Source organism: Coffea eugenioides, chromosome 1 (genome assembly GCF_003713205.1).
Source record: "Coffea eugenioides isolate CCC68of chromosome 1, Ceug_1.0, whole genome shotgun sequence".
NCBI lineage: Eukaryota > Viridiplantae > Streptophyta > Magnoliopsida > Gentianales > Rubiaceae > Coffea > Coffea eugenioides.
This window is the reverse complement of record NC_040035.1, coordinates 48,458,365-48,480,261: the sequence shown is the minus strand read 5'-3', so window position 1 is coordinate 48,480,261 and position 21,897 is coordinate 48,458,365. Positions and strand designations below refer to the sequence as shown.

The following is a 21,897-nucleotide window of genomic DNA, read 5'->3' as shown; positions in this document are numbered from 1 at the left end:
ATAAAATGGTGAACAAATAAAGGTGAAAAAATTTTACCAATAAAATTAAAATATAATATCTGTTTAACAATAGTGTGAAATATAATAAAATGTATATATCATTCAAGAACCGTCTTTTTCCGGTTGTATGAGAATTTTTTTTATCATTGTATGAGAATTGTTAACAAAAAAATACAATAGTTAATATAGAATAACATCAATAGAATTTAATAAAATTGTGTTGTAATCAAATGAAAAATACGCACCAATTGAATTGTTATTAGCACCCATAGTTAATGAAGTAATCCCTATATAAATATATTTTGGTACATGTAGTAATTGGTAATCTATCAAATAAAATAAATTGCTAATCTATAAAATTGCTAAGTTGTCTATAAAAAGCATCAATAGAATGTAATACAATTGTATTATAATCGAACAATTGTAATACAATTGTATTGTATTGTATCTATAGTTGATTTAGCAAGATAGTGTAGCCAAAAAGTGTGTATGTAAGATGAGTATGACGATATAAGAAACTGTATATTTACCATGATCACGCAAAATCATTGGTGATGTGGATGCCTGGCGATCTTGAGGACAGTTAGATTTTTCATTCCTTTGATCTAGAAATAAAATATATATTAAATTAAAAATCAATAGTTTATGTATTTATTTTATGTGTAAATAGTGATACATTGTATGAGAACTGTTAACCAAAAAAATACAATAATTAATATAGAAATAGCATCAATAAAATTTAATAGAATTGCATTGTAATCAAATGAAAACAATTATAGAGAAGTGGTTACCTGAACTAAGGAATGCAGTTTTAAATGCTCAAAAGTGCCTTGACGATTGCACATATGTCAGGGGCTTGGTGAGTTTTTTGTTCCTCTTGAATCATTTTCTTTTTTCTAATTGTAATATATTACTTGCAGGTGTTAAGTAGTACTTGGCTCTAACCTTTCGTTTAAGTACTTTAAGCAATGAACTATTTATTCCATGAGTTGAATTGTGTTATTGCTAGATAGATGAATCACGTAGTTGTAATTGTCATTGTTGATAAAGAAAAGAAAGGCTAGAATGCAATTTTGCCAAAAGGATTTCTGACGAAATTAAAAATTAATCCAATTTTAATAATGAGCGTATAGTGCCTTAGTTATTAGTAGTATCTGAATTATTTTTCTCCAATTATAAACCATTTTGAATTATTTTTTTTAATTATCAAAAAATCTTTTTTTATTTCATGCACGATCATTTTTGGAATAAAATTATGAAAATAACTATCGTAACACCTACTTTATGTGATAAATGTGCAATAAAAAATAATTAAAAAAATTTCAGTAATACAAACAAATAAATTTTTATAATATACAATTTATGTTAGAAATAACAGAACCCTCAATCATGAACCTATACCATCCGCAATTATATAAGCAAGCAATACCTTTTTATCTTTGCTTTACAGTGTAACAATAAACAAACAACCGTTCATAGGATTTTGTAAAAAATTTTCAAAAATAATGGATGATCAGAAAATCAATGCAATATCATTCATGACAAAAAGCAAAGCAAAAGCAAAATATACTTAAAAGGCAGAGGGGACTGACCTGAAAAATTAAGCCTGCCGTAAGAAGGTTGATTTCTGCTGGAGTCTCTGCACATAATATCTTCCACTACTGCTCACAAAAGAAACAAAATCAATACATTTACAAAATCAATAGAGAACCCAAAACAAATAAGAAACTGAGAGAGATGGTGAGGGAATTAACTCGATAAGTTAATTAAGTCGATCAGTAAAAGGGTTGGAAAAAAATTATAGACATATTATATTATTGGAAATAATCAAAAATAAAAAAAATTACAATATGGGGAACAATATTTAAAGAAAACACGGTACCGGAATTTTTAATTTGATGCGGTAAGTGACCTTTTCAGTAAGTGACCCAAAACAATAATACTAATCAATAGCTAAATGAGCAGGGTCACTTACTGAAAGGTAGTCACCGCCAGCTTCGTGACGTCTGCCGAAAGTTCAAGAAAAGAAGTATGATGCGTACTAAGAAGAGCACCGGAGTTCTGGTACTAGGATGGGATAGCTTTCAGGTATTTTCCTGTGTTATGTGAAGACGCAATTTTGAATTAAAAAAAAAGGGTCATTAAGAGATAGTTGGAGTGGACTCTTAATTGGAGTGGGAAACGTGAGAGAATTTGTAGCAGTGATTGTAGGATGAGTTAAGATAGTGGGATAGTGGGAGTGAGATAGTGGGAATATTGATTGGTGAAAAGGTGATAGTGGGAATATTGATTGGTGATAAGGTGATAGTGGGATAGTGGAAATATTGATTGGTGATAAGGTGGGTTATAACCCACTACTTTTTTATGTATTAAAATAAATACAAAAATTTAGAAAAAAGTATGACAAGTTTAGAATGCATTTAGAGGGTTTCTGCTAAATATCCCTTCCTGAATACATATAAACTAGTGGGAATACCCGTGCTACGCCCGGTGCTGACATTATTAGAAAAAATAAAAATAAAAGGTGAGCAAATAACAGTGAAAAAATTATAGCAACAAAATTAAAATGTAATATCTGTTTAACGATAGCTTGAAATATGATAGAATGTGTATATCATTCAACAACCGTCTTTTTTCGGAAGATGTACGAAATTAGTGTATTTTTTTACATAGTTTTATGAATAGTACTATAAAAAATAAATAAATATTAAGAAATTCTACCTTTTTTATAATTTTTTGAGATAAGAAGCATTACAACCAAATACGAATCATGCATGTCTGTCTTGCAGATTAAGATGCATGTTACCACTGGAATCTCTAATTTGTATGTTAATATTGTACCTATTTGACTAATAAAATATTATATACAATACAGAAAAATATATTGAAATTAAATATGCATGAAATTAATTACCCAATAACAGTGTCAACCACGTCAGTACAATGCATACACACTGTCTTTGAAAAATGACCTTCACATAGTTGTCCACAATTTTTGCATAACCCGTAGAACATATTTTCTATGTTAATGCTCTCAAAGAAGCTTACCGTTGGCATGATTGTATATTCAGATATCCATATTCTCTTTGAATTTGCTATCAACAATGCTTGTGGTGTTGTGAAATTGTTTGATCTCAGCCACGTAACTAACTTGCGGGCACATGTATTATTTTCAAACCTGCAATTTTTTGAAATACATGTCAATAAGAGTACGAAACAATATTAATAGTTTGGTATAGTGTTACTGAGGAACTCACCAATTGTGCAGGTATCGAGCAAAATCTAAATTGTGATTAATATACAATTTGTTAGCTCCAATTGTACACAGTGATGGTCCTGCATATTATGGTTATGTTCGCTCAAAAGCTATTCAAATTATATAGAATAGAACTAAAAGCAATTGATTTACCTCTGAAATTTCGTACGCAAATACCACATGCTCTTAAAATATTATTTTTTGTGGCAGACTGATATAACCGTTCACCATCATCATTAGCAAATTTATTTCACAATATGAATCGAGTTACTGTCAAACTGTGTTAACAAAATTTTGATAAGTGCAAATCTAAATTCTCTAAAAATAAAAAGTTTTAAAGATGTCGAGATTTGTTAACTAACCTTTTGTCAATCAATAGTATCTCCCGACCAATTTTGTTATGAGTAGATATCTGATATATGGACCAACAGATATAACTAAACCAATTACATCTGTAATAAATAAAGAATTTTAATTAATAGCAATTGATTTGCAGAAATATAATAAAAATGATATTAATTGTGAGGACGTACCTATCAATTGCAGATCGTTATCCATGTACTGTTCTATATGTTTCAATTTGACCAAATTGAACTTGAAATGAGGGATGGTTGCACAATCATCTAAAATCTTCACTATTTTTGTATCATTCTCAAATGACAACTGGAACTGATGTGGTGCAATCCGGTACTTGGCATCTGCTAGGATTACATGTATATTATGAACAAAATTGGTGAGAAATGATAAGTCACTTAGCTCTTTGCTAAAAACTCCTCCTGCAATACATATAGATATAGATTGGAGTGGGAAATCTATATCTATATCTATATGTATTCAGGAAGGGATTTTTAGCAGAAACCCTCTCAATGCCTTCTAAATTGGTCATACTTTTTTCTAGATTTTTGTATTTATTTTAATACATAAAAAAGTAGTGGGTTATAACCCACCTTATCACCAATCAATATTCCCACTATCCCACTATCACCTTATCACCAATCAATATTCCCACTATCTCACTCCCACCATCCCACTATCTTAACTCATATTTTTGTATTTATTTTAATACGTAAAAAAGTAGTGGGTTATAACCCACCTTATCACCAATCAATATTCCCACTATCCACTATCACCTTATCACCAATCAATATTCCCACTATCTCACTCCCACTATCCCACTATCTTAACTCATCCTACAATTACTCCTACAAATTCTTCTTTTACCAATCAATATAGATTGGAGTGGGAAATCTATATCTATATGTATTCAGGAAGGGATTTTTAGCAGAAACCCTCTCAATGCCTTCTAAATTGATCATATTTTTTTCTAGATTTTTGTATTTATTTTAATACATAAAAAAGTAGTGGGTTATAACCCACCTCACCAATCAATCTCTCTCAGTATTTATTTTAATACGAAAAAAAGTAGTGGGTTATAACCCACCTTATCACCAATCAATATTCCCATTATTTCACTATCACCTTATCACCAATCAATATTCCCACTATCTCACTCCCACTATCCCACTATCTTAACTCATCCTACAATTACTCCTACAAATTCTTCTTTTACCAATCAATATAGATTGGAGTGGGAAATCTATATCTATATGTATTCAGGAAGGGATTTTTAGCAGAAACCCTCTCAATGCCTTCTAAATTGATCATACTTTTTTCTAGATTTTTGTATTTATTTTAATACATAAAAAAGTAGTGGGTTATAACCCACCTTATCACCAATCAATATTCCCACTATCCCACTATCACCTTATCACCAATCAATATTCCCACTATCTCACTCCCACCATCCCACTATCTTAACTCATATTTTTGTATTTATTTTAATACGTAAAAAAGTAGTGGGTTATAACCCACCTTATTACCAATCAATATTCCCATTATTCCACTATCACCTTATCACCAATCAATATTCCCACTATCTCACTCCCACTATCCCACTATCTTAACTCATCCTACAATTACTCCTACAAATTCTTCTTTTACTGATCGATTTAATTAACTTATCGAGTTAATTCCCTCACCCTCTCTCTCAGTTTCTTATTTGTTTTGGGTTCTCTATTTATTTTGTAAATGTATTGATTTTGTTTCTTTTGTGAGCAGTAGTGGAAGATATTATGTGCAGAACTCCAGTAGAAATCAACCTTCTTGCAGCCGGCTTAATTTTCCAGGTCAGTCCCCTCTGCCTTTTAAGTATGTTTTGCTTTTGCTTTGTTTTTTGTCATGAATGATATTGCATTGATTTTCTGATCATCCATTATTTCTGAAAATTTTTTACAAAATCTTATGAACGGTTGTTTGCTTATTGTTACACTGTAAAGAAAAGATAAAAAGGTATTGCTTGCTTATATAATTGCGGATGGTATAGGTTCATGATTGAGGGTTCTACTATTTCTAACATAAATTGTATATTATAAAAATTTATTTGTTTGTATTACTGAAATTTTTTTAATTATTTTTTATTGCACATTTATCACATAAAATAGGTGTTACGATAGTTATTTTCATAATTTTATTCCAAAAATGATCGTGCATGAAATAAAAAAAAGATTTTTTGATAATTAAAAAAAATAATTCAAAATGGTTTATAATTGGAGAAAAACAATTCAGATACTACTAATAACTAAGGCACTATACATCCATTAATAAATACATAAACTATTGATTTTTAATTTAATATATATTTTATTTCTAGATCAAAGAAATGAAAAATCTAACTGTCCTCAAGATCGCCAGGCATCCGCATCACCAATGATTTTGCGTGATCATGGTAAATATACAGTTTCTTATATCGTCATACTCATCTTACATACACACTTTTTGGCTGCACTATCTTGCTAAATCAATTATAGATACAATACAATACAATACAATTGTATTACAATTGTTCGATTACAATACAATTGTATTACATTCTATTGATGCTATTTATAGACAACTTAGCAATTTTATAGATTAGCAATTTATTTTATTTTATAGATTACCAATTACTACATGTACCAAAATATTTTTATATAGGGATTGCTTCATTAACTATGGGTGCTAATAACAATTCAATTGGTGCGTATTTTTCATTTGATTACAACACAATTGTATTAAATTCTATTGATACTATTCTATATTAACTATTGTATTTTTTTGTTAACAATTCTCATACAATGATAAAAAAGATTATCATACAACCGAAAAAAGACGGTTCTTGAATGATATATACATTCTATTATATTTCAAACTATTGTTAAACAGATATTATATTTTAATTTTATTGGTAAAATTTTTTCACCTTTATTTGTTCATCATTTTATTTTTTTTCCGATAATGTCAGCACCGTGCATAGCACGGGTATTCCCACTAGTGTGGGAGGAAACGTAGAGGATTTGTAGGAGTGGTTGTAGGATGAGGTAAGAGATAGTAGGAAAACTTTAAATTTTAAATTAGACTGGTGATAGGGTTAGTTATAACCGACTACTTTTTATGTTTTAAAATAAATACAAAAATCTAAAAAAAAAGAATGAAAAGTTTGGAAGCCATTGAGAGGCTCTCTGCTAAAAATCCCTTTCTCAATACATATAGATATAGATATAGATTTTGGACTCGTTCCCAAAGCAAACGAGCCCAAACAAAAAAAGGAAGAAGCCCAAAAAATACGGATAGTCAAATTTCATGACTTTTGTTGGATGCTACAGGTACAATGAGCTGTTACAAATTTTGAGCCAAAAAAATATAATAATATAGAAAAAGTCTAACAGCGGCCAAAGAAAGTTGATTTTGACAGTGATTAGAAACATAGACTGGATTATCTACTAAGATAAACAAATAAAGGGAAAAATACAATTTTGCTCCTCAATATTTGACAATTATATCATTTAATCCCTAAAGATTTAGCAAAAACAAATCTGGTCCTAAATATTTAGTACATAGTACAATTTTAATCCTTAAAGTTTCAGCAAAAACAAATCTGATTTATAATATCACCGATTTGAAACAAATTTATGACAATTGACGGAATTAGTTACGTGCTATTATATATTTGTTGAATTAAACTTAATAATTAGTAGTTTTGAACAATAAGAGTAACTACTATGATAACACATTAACAACTGATTTGATTGAAAAAAGAAACAAAAATAATAAAGAAAATTTGGTAATCTTTATGAAAAAGTTAAATATTACAGTTTTTGTTTTGTTGGGGATAGCGAGGCTAAAAAGTGAAAGAGTTATGGATCGATAAATTAGGTGCTCAAACTAATTTTAGTTTATTTTTAAATTTATTTTTACTTGTTAATTAGTTAGCATGTGAGTTATTGCTCTTAATTTTATTGTTTAAACTTGGCTACTATTTTGCTTGTTTATTTTGAAATTTAATTTAATGGATACATGACTAGACACAACTAAATTCTTTTAGTAATTTGAAAAATTTATTCAAATGTCCTAAATTTGTTTTAAATTAGATATGCCAGGGACCAAATTTACTCTTGCCATGACTTTAGGGCTAAAACTATACATGAGTTAAACATTTATTGAGAACCAATTTTACTTTTGTCAAAATTTTAATGATAAAAACTGCACAGAGAAACTAATGTCCATTTTTCCCCCTTCCTTCTCCTCAAGCTTGTAATTTCTCTTTGAACAACAAAAAAAAAAGTGCTATTTTACTGGATTAACAACGGGAAAACTTACAAATCAATTGGTCTCTTTAATTGGTCACTAACGAAAAACTAGCCAATAAGTTGGAATAGGGGTATAAATGATTAGCTTCAAAAACCAGAAGAAGTGTTTGGGCTATCTTTTAGAACTTCAATAACTAAATAAGTAATTAAACGTGCGAATGATGAGAATTTAATGATGATCCATCACAGTTGATAGCGCTACATGGCTGCAAGAAAGCGCTGGCAGTTGCCCCGACTTTGGGGCGGGCTAAACCTTATGAAAATGCCTAATTGACCAATCATCGGACAAGGCAGTCAGATTTTTCGTACCATTAATGTTTCTTGTCTTGGTAGTAATTATTACGCAGACCTGAGACCACCTTCGGAACATTTGCATGCTCCTGTTACCCTCTTCCCTCGCTATTTGTCGGGCAGATACATCATTGCAAACACGCACAAAATCCATTCCCATCACCGGCAACGACGTGCCCTGAATTACAGCCGAAGAGCTGAAAGACCGGCAAGGTTAACCGTCCTTGCAAAATTCGGAAGGGACCGACCACGATCATGTTCCTTAGGTACTAATTGTTGCATTCATTTTTTTTTTTTTTTGGGTTTTGTCTTGCCTATGTATCATTTTCTGCCGAGGTGCATTTTGACGCACAAAGGCATTGCATTAAGTTTCTGAGTTATGATCTTGGAGAGGGTAGCAATGCTGCGTGGATTGTCCATCAGTTCGCATTCTTCTGAATATTTGCCCATTTTTTGCATTCTAATTTTAATAAAAATGCTCAAATTCTAGGGCATACATGCATCAATGGAAGCATCATTCTTGATGTCCTGACAGGTGGATTATTTGTTTCTTCTTCATTTGCTTGCGAATCTTGCCTTACAGGTTGAGTTTTCTTGGATGATTGAATGTAACAGGGGAGTTGAAACCAAAATCGGAGTTTCTTGAGTATATATATACTTGTTAATTTGAGCATTGGGAGCAGATTCTTGATTTTTTTTTTTTTTACTGTTGGAGCACACAGGATCATGATGTAGTTTAACTAAATTGATGGATACACGTTGTCGTGGTATATGTTCAAGGAACAACTTGAGTCCAGCTCCAATTGAACAGGATATTTATGTAGTCGATATTTCCTATGTTATGGAGCGGATGACATTTAAACTGGAGATGGTGTAAGTAGCGGAATTTGGAATGGACATTTATTGGTTTTAGACGATTGAAATGGAGACTAAAGAAGAAGATGGTGGTTGTCAAGAGGAGTGGCCAACATCACCAATGCGGGCATTGGAGGATGCAGTGAGAGTTGCAGGGGAGGCATTGCAGGGTGTTTACTCTTGCAAATTAAGTCTACCGCCTCTGAGTCCAGGAGGGCTGGTGCATAGACGCACTCGTAGTGAAATATTAACTTCATTTCAGAAGCGAAGCAACAGTTTCCAGAGGTTGAAGTCTCATATGCAAAGAGCTCTGCGATGGGGAAGCAATTCGGGTGAGCAAAGCCTTTCTCCACCGTTCAACCCTGAGATTTTGGCTAATCAGAAACGACAATGGTGTCAGGTCAAATCGAAAAGCTTGGTAAGTTTCTGCAGAACAGTAGGACAAATGCCATCTCTTAAACTTATTTTAGATTAGTTATCTTGCATGATCTTTTCCATGTTAACTTTGCGATGTATGATTTACCTGTTTCCAGACATTCTTTGTTTTGAATATCCCTCTTGGCATGTTAGAATCTTGAAATGAATTCCTGGCACTTTGATGCATAGTGCATTTGCATACTTGTGGTATCAAGAATTCCTTTTCGTAGTTCTCTTCATAAACCCAATTCAGTTTCTAGGGCCCCTTGGCTAGCTTATGCTAACTTTTTAAATATGTTATTCCCTCTAACTTTTGATTTTGGTAGCTGTGCAATTTCCATCTTTGAAATCTTTATTTTTTGATGGTATTCATTCCTTGTCCTTGCCACAATGTGCTTCTAGTATACTTTCAAGGTAACTGATAAAGAAAACCACAAAAAAAAAAGAAGGAAGAAGAAGAAAAAGAAGAAAAGGAAAGGAAGACAAGATTCAATTTCTACTAACTTGTACTTTCACTTTTGGCGATGGTTATGACAATACCCTTTTGCTTTTGCATCATCGACCTAATCTGGATTGTCTGTGTAAGCTTCTTTTGTTTCTTTTTTTTTTGTTCTTCTCTAGATAAATCTGCTCATCATATTATGTGGGTAATTCTTTATTTTATTTTATTTTATTTTTGTTGTCATGTTGTAAGTTTGCTTACAAGAATGTTTTCCTGGTGCTTTTAAATAATTTATCCACACACAATATTTTATGTAGGATTATAAGAGATATAAGGAGCCAACTTCACTTTTTGAACACTTTATTATTGCGGGTCTTCATCCAGATACTAATCTTGAAGTTGTTGAGGATGCATTTTCCAAAAGGAGGAAATGGGAGTTAGAAATGGAAAAATCTGATATTCTTGATTTTAGAATGATGCAGAACAGGGGACCACCAGTTCCTACGTTGGAGCCTCAGGTTTGGATGCTTAACTGTAACTGGCCACTGTTGTACTTTCCAGTTATGGTTCTTTATTACTCCTCTCAGTTATATATGGATTGGTTGTTTAACCCCTAAATCAGTTTACTTTATCTTAAGTTTTGAACAGTTTCTAAACTGACAATTTTAGCAGAAATTTCACTCCGTTGCTTTACTATTAAATGAATAGAGTGCATTATTATATATATATTTTTTAAAGCCGGGGAGGGGAAATGGGGATTTGAACCAAGGATTTCTAAATCCTGGGGCCTCACCTTTAATAGATTGCATTATCTTAACTGACAACATGACTAATGAATTTCTTCTGTTTGACCTTGACAATATGTGATTTGCTATTTTGACATATTTAGTCTATCTTTTTCATTTTTTTTTGGTAGTATTCTCCTTGTGCTTGTTTTGCAGACCAAGAGACTTTTCAAGCTGTTGTCATTTTCTTTCTTTTTTTTTTTTGGGTGTTGCTTCTCTTTACCTTTCCATGTCTTATGAGCACATATGTGCGAGACTTTCATTTCTGGTGTTCATATTACATAAAGATACCAATTTTTTTTTTTTAATTCTCTTTCCCTTTATTCATTCCTTTCTTATGTTTGTGTGGACAAACTGCCTTTGTTTTGTCTTTTGTTTTCTTTCTACAGATAATTTACGCTTACCCTCCTGGAAAGGGATTACCTTTGCGCTCTAAAGAATTGGCTGCTTTCTGCTTCCCAAGTGGCGTGAAGGTGTTGGATTTGCTGATTCACCATTTTTTATGTGTTTAAGTGATTTGCTAGACTGATGATGATGGAATTACCTTCTAGCATGAATTGGGATTCCTACACTGCAATAAAATGTTTAACCAACACCTGTTATACTTTGAATGTACTCAAGTGGTTGGGAGGTGATTTTTGGCTTGAGGCTTTGCTTAAAATCTTGTTTCTTTTAGCTGAATGTTGACAGCCACGAACATCAATGTACAAGAGGATACAAATGCCTTTTTACTCTCATTCTGCATAGATTTTGTCTTCTTGGTCATGATCAAGTCACATGTTAATTTTACAGGATACTGATGCATAATTTTTAAGATAGGACTTGTAAGAATGCTAATTCTTGTAATTTTATTTTGGGCTTTTAATTTTGTTTGTTCTCAACCTAGCTGTTCTGTGAAGATGCCTCTAGGTCGTGTCACAACATGAGGTTTTTGAATCTGAAAAACCATTTTTGCATGCCTAATGCATATCTCTACTACTATTCTAGAAAATAATGTAAGAAAGAAATGACTTATTTAACGTTTCCCTTTTTACTCAGGCACATCTACTCAAGAGAACCCCATCTTTCACTGATCTCAATAAACTTGTCTATGGACAGGTGCAGCTGTTATTCTTCTACTTTAGACACATTTCCGTTTATACTTTTCTGCCACGACAAAATTCACTTTATTATTAGCTTATGGAACAATCAGATTTTAGTGAAATAACTGCCACTGTAAAAGGTTAATAGGTTAGATGAGGAAAAAGAGTTGCTTTGTTGGTAATTCAAAATAAATAACGGCCTGTTCTATTTGATCCTCAGGAGCACTTAAGCAGAGATGACTTGTCGTTTATATTCTCGCTCAAAGTAAGTCTTGTGTGCATTCAACTTAGCTGTTTTAACATTTCCTGCAATGCATTTTATGATATTAATTGTCGGATTTTCCAAGAATGGCATACCCATAGTTTGAGAATACTCTTTGAAGATGTTTAGTTTTATTTATTTTTTGGGGTATTTCCTGTCTTGTCTCTTATAAGTCCTGTCCTGTAGTTCAACTAGCTTGAGAAACTATAAAGATGATCTCTCTGAATGTAACATTATAATTCGACATTACTGCAGTTGTTAGTTTGGACTGGCATGGAAAGTTGCCTTTACTATTTTGTCCTTTTCTTTTCCCTTTAGACATGAGCAAGCACTTTGATTAGTCACCTACCTAGAGTTGATGAAGTCATGTGGGAACTATTGATGATTTTCTTGATTGCTCTTTTTCCTACTACATTGGTTCAATATAATTTTTTGTAGCAGCACTAATTGAATTCAAGCACAAAACTCTGTGCAGATTTACTATGATTTTAGAAGAGTTGGAGATGGAATTGTAGGCTTACTGTGGTCTAAGGAGTTTCTGCATGTTGCTTAGTTAAAGTCTTATTTATTCAGTTCTGCAAATTTGACTTCTATCTTAAAAATTTTAAGGTGCTTCCTTGAATATTCTGTAACCCTTGGTTTAATGATAGCCTTGTTTTGGGTAGTGTGGGAAAGGGAATGAATGATGACTTCTCAATATAGATGCAAATTTCACCATTTGAATATAATTGTGATTCTCTTTCTTCCTTTGAGATGATATGGTTTCTGCATATAATGTTCTTTTCAATAGGTGGCTGACAATGCAACACTCTATGGTGTTTGCTTACATGTCCAAGAAGTTGTTCAAAGAGCACCTGCTATATGTGGTGGTCTATCGCCCCTTTCCCAATCATCTGTAGGTTGTAGTCGATTTTTGGTTGCTGCACCTCGCTGTTATTGTCTTCTAACTAGAGTTCCATTCTTTGAGCTACATTATGAGATGTTAAACAGGTTACATGAAATTCTACACAATCTTTGATCATGGGTTGATTGTTAATGAAATGACTAAACTGTGACATCTACTTCTAAGTTTACTCCATTGTTTGTTTCACTGCAGTGTCATTGCGCAGGGGCGTTTAAATCGAATTACTCGTTTTGTTACTGAATTATCTCTTGCTGATTATGCACCTTCAGCATCAAAATCCCCTTATGTGAATGAAAATAGTGAGTCTCCTCATTATGTGACTGCTGGAGATTGGACAGCAACTGCAATACCCGTTGACCATGCAGTTGCTCTCACTGCTGCTGCAGCTGGGATTATATCAGATGATGAGATACCTTCATCATCATCAAGGTGGGAAAGTTTTTCTACTGAAAGTGTTGCTGCTAGTGATGCATCCGATCATAGTCAAGCAAAGGAGTTGGACAAAGATGGTGGAAAAAGTTTGGAGCGTTTTGATGTTGATGGCTCTGAGGGCTCTGATAACCACCTTGATTTTGAGGAGAGGACCCATATGGTTTATGAAAATAGCCCAACTTCAGACGTTGGGACTTGTAATGGAACAAGGAACCGAAATGTGGAGCATCTAGAAAGTCCTGAGTCTTCATTCAGGTGGAAGAATTGTTTAAGTTTCTTGTTATTTCTTTTGAATTGAGCTAAAGATGGATTTTTGCTTTGCTATTATGTCACATTTTAAAGTTTTTCTGGTGAATTTGATCAGAATTTAGTGTCTATATTATCTATTTGTTTTGAAATACTTTTTATTCTTATATATTGCTTGCTCTAATTTGATAATGATATCTGTCTTGAGTGTAGAAAATCTCATGAAGAAGTATTGATGAATAGGTTCATTTTGATCTGGCAGTTCAGGGAGAAGCATAGCATCAGACGATGATAGTGACATTCTTTTTAGCAATGACACATCTCTTGGAGAGGAGATGACACCAGAATGGACTAAGGTTAGCCCCTTTACGTTTATGCTGCTGTGAGTTCAGATAATGTTCATGACTCGTTTCACTATTGTTTTTTCATTGTTGTCCCTTTTCTCCCACTCTTGTAGGGAAACAAGAATGATTTGTTACAGATAGTCTGTAATTACCATTGTAGGCCTCTTCCACCCCGAGGAAGTGAAATGGTTTTTCAACCACTTGAGCACCTACAGGCGATTCAGTATAGGAGACCTCCTGTTTCATCACTTGGAATTAATGATGAGCTTTTGGATCTACAAATGCATGATATAAAGGAAGGTGTTGATGTAAGATTCATTATGTACTTGTATTATTTATTTTCATGAAAAGAAGTGCTTCTTGATTCTGATGTTGGAATCTTTGAAAGGTCAATTTAAAATTAGATGCTGCTGAGGAAGCTGGTGCTTTATCAATATGGACAACTGCAACTATTTGCCGAATTCTTTCCCTAGAAAATGTAATACTTCTCAGATTTCAGGATTGTCATTTGTCCTTGACTTATTTTTGCTGTGACAAGTTAGTTTGACTCATAATCTTCTCTATAATGCTTGAAATCTGTATTTGAAGTGGAAATATTTTATAAGACATATATTAGCAAATATTGCTTTTATTCTTTCCCTTGAGTATGTGAAGTTTTTCTGACTTCATCAATACATTGTTCTTTTAAATAATCAGTCATTTTGACTCGGGGCAAAGGTTCTGTAGCAAACAGATGAGCAAGAATTTTATTTGGTTTACTGGGTAGTTATACATGTTTTAGGACTTACCTATGCCAGACAGCAAATAGTTTTGCACGGGAGTCTGCTGTTTATTATGCATGAGTTTTGCATTGGAGTAAATCTGCATGGTTTCTAAATACATTTGGTATGTCAATATACAAAGATTACTCTCCTGTTTGAGAGTTTTAGCTTTCATTATAAATGTACACTTTTGCAGATTAGTTTGTTGCCACTCTCGGACAGTTAAGTTACCTCCTTTTTTTCCATTCGTCCATTGTGTTTTATGTGAAGCTGGCATATTGAAATGTCATGGAGTCCTGTTTTCTCAGAAGAAAGATAAGAATTCTCTATTTGAGAAATTATTCAGTCTGGCATTTTGTTTCCATTTTCAGAGTACTCATTTTTCTTCCCCATTCTTTTCCCTTTTCTCCCACAATCATGACATGAGAGTTGCATAATTACCCATTCTTTTGCCTTCTTTATGCTCATCTTTACATATTTTTGGTTTTTCTTTACATAACATGTAATGTAACCCATTCTTCACAAAGGAACTTGACCTTTGCAAAAAAGATAGTATGTAATATAGTTCTAAGTCAAGTGGGAAGGATTTCAACCTGAATATGACTTGGTTACCCAATAAGCTCTATTGAATGTAGATAAACTTGCACTTGGATTGATAGTGTATATAAATATGTTATTCTTTTTCCACTTTATCCAAATCCAAGTTTGTTTATGTGGTGAAATAGAACTTTAAAACAGTCTTATTTGGATATGCCTTGAACATTTACTAGTCAGTTTAACAGTGATTGAGGATGACATTGCATCTTCTTCCAGATTTTGGCTCTAATTACTGCAGTGCTACTGGAGAAACAAGTTGTGGTGGTCTGCCCCAATTTGGTAATTTGTTTGTAGAACACTGTGTCTGCCTATCATGCAGTTAACACATGTTTTTCTTGATTTACCTTTTTCTTGAATATTGAAAATGAGATTTGCTCTTCACTTTACTTTGTTGCTTTTCACTAATTTCCGATGATTACAGGGTATTCTTTCTGCTGTAGTGCTGTCACTCATTCCCATCATTCGTCCTTTTCAATGGCAAAGTTTATTCCTTCCAGTAAGTTGTATAATATGGATTGTGTTGCTTTTTCAGTTTGAAAATTTTAGGGCCAGTTCATGGTTCATGTTTCCCATAGTCCATGTTAAGTAGTTTTGAAAATGTAACTGCATACTTGATCCATTTTAATTCCTCATGCTGGCAATGTTCAATTTATTTTCCTTCATGAGACTTATTGGTGGTTCTATTTTTCTTTTGTCAAGGCATGGATTTCCTTGGTGGGTTTAGAGAGGACAACTTTAGTAGTACAAGAGTATTGATGGGAGGAAGTAAATACTGTATTATTGTGAGGGAAATCTTGGGTGGTAGTTTGTTTTTATGCATTCAGAAATTCAGTATGACAGTAAGATATCTTTTAGTTGTTTGGTATCATGCAATTTGAAGAATACTTTCTGAAACCTCAAACATGCTGTATGTGATTATATTATTCTGATTGTTAACTCTAAATTATCCTTGCCCATGAACTTACATCTAAGATTGTGGCTATTAACTTAGGCAGGAATCACAATTAATGTTGTCAATCATTCATTAATTATTGCACTACTTAATTTAGAATTTCCTTCATCAGCTTCTGAGAAGTAAATTCTTTAAACCAACCACCTGTATTCGTTTCATCCTCATAGATTCTTTGCAGATCCTACCAGACAAGATGCTTGACTTTCTGGATGCACCTGTTCCTTTCATTGTGAGTGTCCGCTCATTATGTAAAGTTAGTAAAATTATTGAAACATTCTGTTTAAACAACCTTGATATTGAATCTATAGTTTATCAGGTGATTAAACCTTCCCAATTATTGGGCATCTTGTGTGTTATTTTTGTGCTGGTTACCTCTTCCTTCTAATCTTAGTTTGCTTTCTGTCTGGCATATGCCTTTTGTTTTTTGTTTACATATCTCCAAAGTATGTCGGTTGAATCGGAAGTGAATTGAGTTGAAATACCTGAGATTTAACCTGCTGAAGGGGCAATTTTTCTGTCTTTTCAGTTCATGACCCCCTTGTTACTGCAGGTTCAGTTGTATATTCTTGCTTCAACCACAGATCAATCAACTCTTATGTCTGGTTATTAAGCCTGTGTCCAATACGAAAATTTTCAGGGTGAATGGCATTGTTGAATGATCTATGCAGAATTTCAAGAAAATGGATTCCAACAATAGTTAGTTTCTAGAATCTTACAAGTAAAGGTGTTGTACTTTGAGAGATGAAGTCAACTTGAAGGCTTTGACACTTGCTATCAACATATTCAATTTGATGGCAGCTTTCTAAATATTTGATTGAGCATTGGAGTTTGCTGGAAAAATGGGTATAATTTAAAATGAAGAATTAATTATTTGAGGTGGTAGATCGACATAACTTAGAAATTAAGCAGGCATTCTGGTGATCAAGTATATTTAGAGGACGGAAAGTGATATAATTTAGTCAACAAAGTCACCAAGCCTAACTTACTGAGGTGATTTAGTCCATGAGTATCAGTTTTTTGCTTCCCAACAAGCTCAAGAAGTCAAACTAGTACTGTGGATATCACTAGTAATGCGTCTCTGTCTCCCTTCTCTGTCCCTCTGTGTGCTCTCTCGCTGTGGTTCTCTGTAATTTGGGACTTTTATTGCTTACATGTACATCATCATATTGTGGTCAATATTAGGATGAGCACAGAATTCTCTGTGATAGTGTACATCCAGGATCACAGATGAGTTTAACTGGCTATTCATGAGTTGAGTTCTAACAGTTAATGATGTTGCGTGTTTGGTAGTATGAGTGCCTATCAAAAGTTTCTTGTTTGGACAAATGTAATCAAGCTTTGTTAACACTAATCATACTATGACTTTGGAGAGACTGGGTATTGAATTTTTATAGCTGTATTTGAAGTTTATTCTGATATTATTGGTGCTATTCTTTAAAAGATGTTGCAACACTTTTTGCCAATTATTATGCAGGTTGGTGTCCAACATAAACCGGTCAATTTGAAGACAAGAACTTCGAGTCTTGTGCATGTTAATGTGGTTAAAGATCAGGTTCGTTGGTTTGGATGAAAATTTAGACTTGCTTATTTGCAGATGCATTTGATTTCTTTGATGCAGTGAAATGGATGTTTCCTTTGTCTTTGGTGTCCAACTCTTGATGTTTATTTTCATTTTTTACAATTTGGAACCCTACGCATGAGTATTTAATGACTAAAAAGGATTGGAACTTTTGATATCTTCTTATTGATTGCTATCTATACACATCTCTCTTTTCCGTTTTAAAAGACACTCTTCTTATTATTGGTTCACATCATAGTTCATTTGCATTTTAAATGATCAGTGTGGTACATGTCAACATAATCAGTGAATGAAAGAAGTGAGATACAGTTGATTGTAATTAACAATTGCTCTATGTTTTTAAGATTTGCTAGGCAGTATTTACTCAGGCATATGCCAGAAACAGCAGAGACCTTTGAGTTTTTCTGCCTTGATATAAGTTTTGGACGTCCATATGGCCACTACTTCTCATTCATGGTTTGAGTTTTATGTGCATTGTTATTTTCACATTACCATGGTATGTGTTAAACAGTTTAAGGGTCTTCCCGCAAACCAATACTAAACTTGGATTTACTTTTCTAGGTTGTCTTTCAACATTTCATTCTTTTTTTTTAGTGCAGGTTAAAATGTGTAACTTGCCTGTTCTTCCTCGACATAAGGAGCTTATTTCTAAACTTGAGCCAGTTCATGCTAGATTGTCTGGTGAAGATTCTATAGCTCAAAGACATCCAGTTTACAAGTGTAATGAAGTGCAGGTGCTTAATTTCCTTGACAGCTGACATCTTTCCAGTACGTGTCAAGTGAATGTGCATACTGCTGAACAAGTATTAATTGTCATGAAATAGGACCGAATGGTTTTGCTTAAAGCGATGTTAGAAATTCCAATTAATTTCTTTTTTCTTTTCCTTTTAAAGACTAAATTTTAACATGCAACTGTTAGTCATCAACCATACTTATTTTGGAAGTCCCATCTATCCCACAATTTTCATGGAAATAAAAGTCACCTTTGACAAGGGAAAAACTATGGATGCACTTGCTAACTGACATGATGAATGCAGATTCCCAGGTTTTTTTTGAAAGTGAGATTTATAAACCCAAACTAACGAGGCCTTATTTGTCAGTATGTTGAAGTCAGCCAGCATGTTTATTTCTTTCTGGAGCATTTGAATTTTCCAATTTAAGTTTTCTGAGAAGTCCCCATAGCAACCAATTATCTTATCCCACTTTTTTCCTTGGTTATTCATATATTTCCAGAAAGGCTTTCCTTCTTCATGTTTGACATTATTACTAGAGTTAAATCAGTCAATCCTTATTTGTTACTCGCTTTGATTGAGCTTCCAACAAAAAAGAATGCACATACAAAATGCATTTTGCATCTAACTAAATCATGATTTATTTACTATGTCTTTTCTATGGTATAAAGAATAAATTCTTCTTTGCCTTCACAATATTTGCATGTAAAAATTTTGTTATTACGTAAGCAGGTCATAACTTCTAGTCCAGAGTAGAAATGGCATCTTTTGTTGCATTGGGAAAGCTTGAGCTTAGCATTTGGGAAATTAATTGGTGGAGCTTCAGTTACTTCTAGCTCAAGCTGCTCAGCTTCTTTAATCCCAAAGTTGAGCTTGAACGTCTGAAGTTAATCTTGATTTGACTTTCTCACTGCTCTTTGGATCTGATGCTGTGGTGTTAGAGAAGTGAATGACTGTGTAGCATGGATATGCAGCCGTTGATGTTGAATTACCACCTAATTAAAGTTCATGACTCGAATATAAGCCACCCCATGCCTTCCAACTAGCTGATTTGTGAATTTCAAGTACATATAAACTTGTTTCAAGACAGGCTGATTCATCAATTTTTAAGTACACATAAACTTCGCATAAAAGACATTTTTAAATGCTTGAGCTATCAGATGGCAAAATGCGTGGTACATGCTTCACAGCTGAATATAGGGGTGGGAATTTTGTGTACTTGTACTCAGATTGAGAAATAAAACTTTCTTTCCTAATCAATTTAGCCTTTTCATTGTCCTCTGCCACTATGGACCAATTTTGTGCACTCTGGATGAGAAATATCTTCCCGACTGAATGATGATTGTGCTTTCTTCTTTTTTTCCTGCATAATTATTCGTGTCACTGTGCCTTTTCTGATTAAATTGAACTATAACCTGAGCTATGTTTTTTGTCATACCTAATATTTGAGCATAAAATTGTCATTTGTTTGCAGGCTGAAGTTGCAGCACAGTTTTTAGCAGTCATGAGACACTACTTAGAGTCTCTCTGCTCAGATTTGAGGTCCTATTCAATAACTAATGTACAATCAAACAATGACAGGGTTGGCCAACAAACTTGTGATTCATTCTGCCACAAGATTTCTGGAGAACGTGACTACATTGAAACTAACTAGAACTTCACTTTTGCAGGTTTCAATTCTTCTGAAAGATAGTTTTATTGATTCCTTTCAAAGTTGTGACCGACCATTTATTAAGGTAATTTTGACGAAAGCTTTTCTGAATTTTTTAGTATCTGGTGGAGGTTTTGGTTGATATATTGTTGGCTTATTTAGAGTTATAACCTTGGGATTTATCCTAACATGTCAGGCAGTGCATGGAAAGCGCGTCTGGTATAATAAGAAATGTGACGTTCATGTAGTAGAATAGAAGAGTTTTAGGACTCTTGCCATGCTTAAATTGGGTATTCGATGTTTGACATGACCTAAGAATAATAATATGGGGAAGGAGTTTGAAGAAGTAACAGTGAATATTGGAGAAAAGATTTTCACTTTCAACAAATGCAGAGCAGAAATGCAGGGACATTGAAATGGTAATACTGGAGAATGGATTTTCACTTTTGAGAATTGCAGTGTCGTTGAAATGGTAGTCAGTTTGTGCATGAAATGATGTTAAATTACCATCTTGTTTCTATGCTTCAGCTATCAGGGAAGAGTTTTGTTAAATAATTCAACATTTTAGCGAACCGCTTTATGTGGGGTTGTATTCATGGAGTAGTGCCAACAAGAGCACCTTATAAGGGACAGGAGTACCACTTTGACCTAAGACCTTCCCTCGCTTTTGTAGGGTTGCTTTATATGATTAGTTAAGTTGTACATAACCTCTAGCAATTTACCCAACTTGCTTTTGACTATGGCTTGACATTATATTCCACCTCTAAATATTGAAGGAATTAGACACACATCTTCTTCTAGGTTTTCCATTATACATGTTTGGAACCTGGTGAAAATTGGTTGGATTAATTAAAATCAGCTGAAAAGTTGTATCTTCGATGCTGGTGTATCTAATTCTTCACCTTCTGAAGAGACAAAATATGCACTTTCTTGTTGCATGACCAAAAATAACTTGTTTATAGTTTTGTTGCTGGCCCACATCTGGAGTTATTATCTTTGAAAACGAGCACTGTATCTGGTTTGTGCAGCAATTTGTAGATACACAACTGTTCTCTGTTTTGTCGGACTCCCGCTTGTGAAGCTATGAGAATGAGCACCATGAAGTGTGTTACCAGCACTCTACAATAGTTTCAGAAGCAAGGATACTGATGAGTTGTCACAGCTCTTCAAGGATCATTATGGCCCTCGACATACTTGAAAATCCTTATTTCTATTATTGCTTTTGGCGGTTATACGATGAGTTTAGCACCATCATTCGATATACACCATTCAGTAGATGAAAGTAGTTCTATAATTGTCAGTAATTCAAAGTGCACGAGACATAAGAGGGAGTAAGTGAGAAACGGTGGGAGAAAGTAACTGGATAAAAGGATCAAAGAAGGAAAACACCCAGTCAAGAAAATTTTCTGCATGCCATATTTTCAACGAGGTAACTGAACTTTCGCTAGGAGCTTTGGAGTGGCATCAGATGGCAAAAAGATGCAGGCATACAACATCAATGTATGTGTCTTGATTGAGGTGTACTTCTAGAGATCAACCTCTGAAGGTGTTACCAGGATGATACTCATGCTATAATTCATTGGAATGTCAAAATTTGTTAGAATAACGTTTGCTGTTCCTTTTTG

General features: G+C 33.5%; 1 protein-coding gene across 1 annotated transcript; it reads left to right on the top strand.

Annotated features, from left to right (window-relative positions):
• The first annotated feature begins 8,422 nt into the window (after window positions 1-8,422).
• On the top strand, window positions 8,423-21,797 carry LOC113776498. The gene is made up of 19 exons (XM_027321679.1): window positions 8,423-8,498; window positions 8,955-9,505; window positions 10,264-10,464; window positions 11,121-11,204; window positions 11,770-11,829; window positions 12,034-12,078; window positions 12,866-13,065; window positions 13,172-13,666; window positions 13,920-14,013; window positions 14,115-14,309; window positions 14,390-14,479; window positions 15,576-15,638; window positions 15,781-15,855; window positions 16,490-16,540; window positions 17,786-17,863; window positions 18,490-18,624; window positions 20,096-20,203; window positions 20,292-20,357; window positions 21,301-21,797. Exons 2-19 carry the CDS (start codon window positions 9,155-9,157, stop codon window positions 21,349-21,351), a joined length of 2,442 nt encoding a protein of 813 aa, XP_027177480.1. The 5' UTR covers window positions 8,423-8,498; window positions 8,955-9,154; the 3' UTR covers window positions 21,352-21,797.
• Window positions 21,798-21,897: the final 100 nt, after the last annotated feature.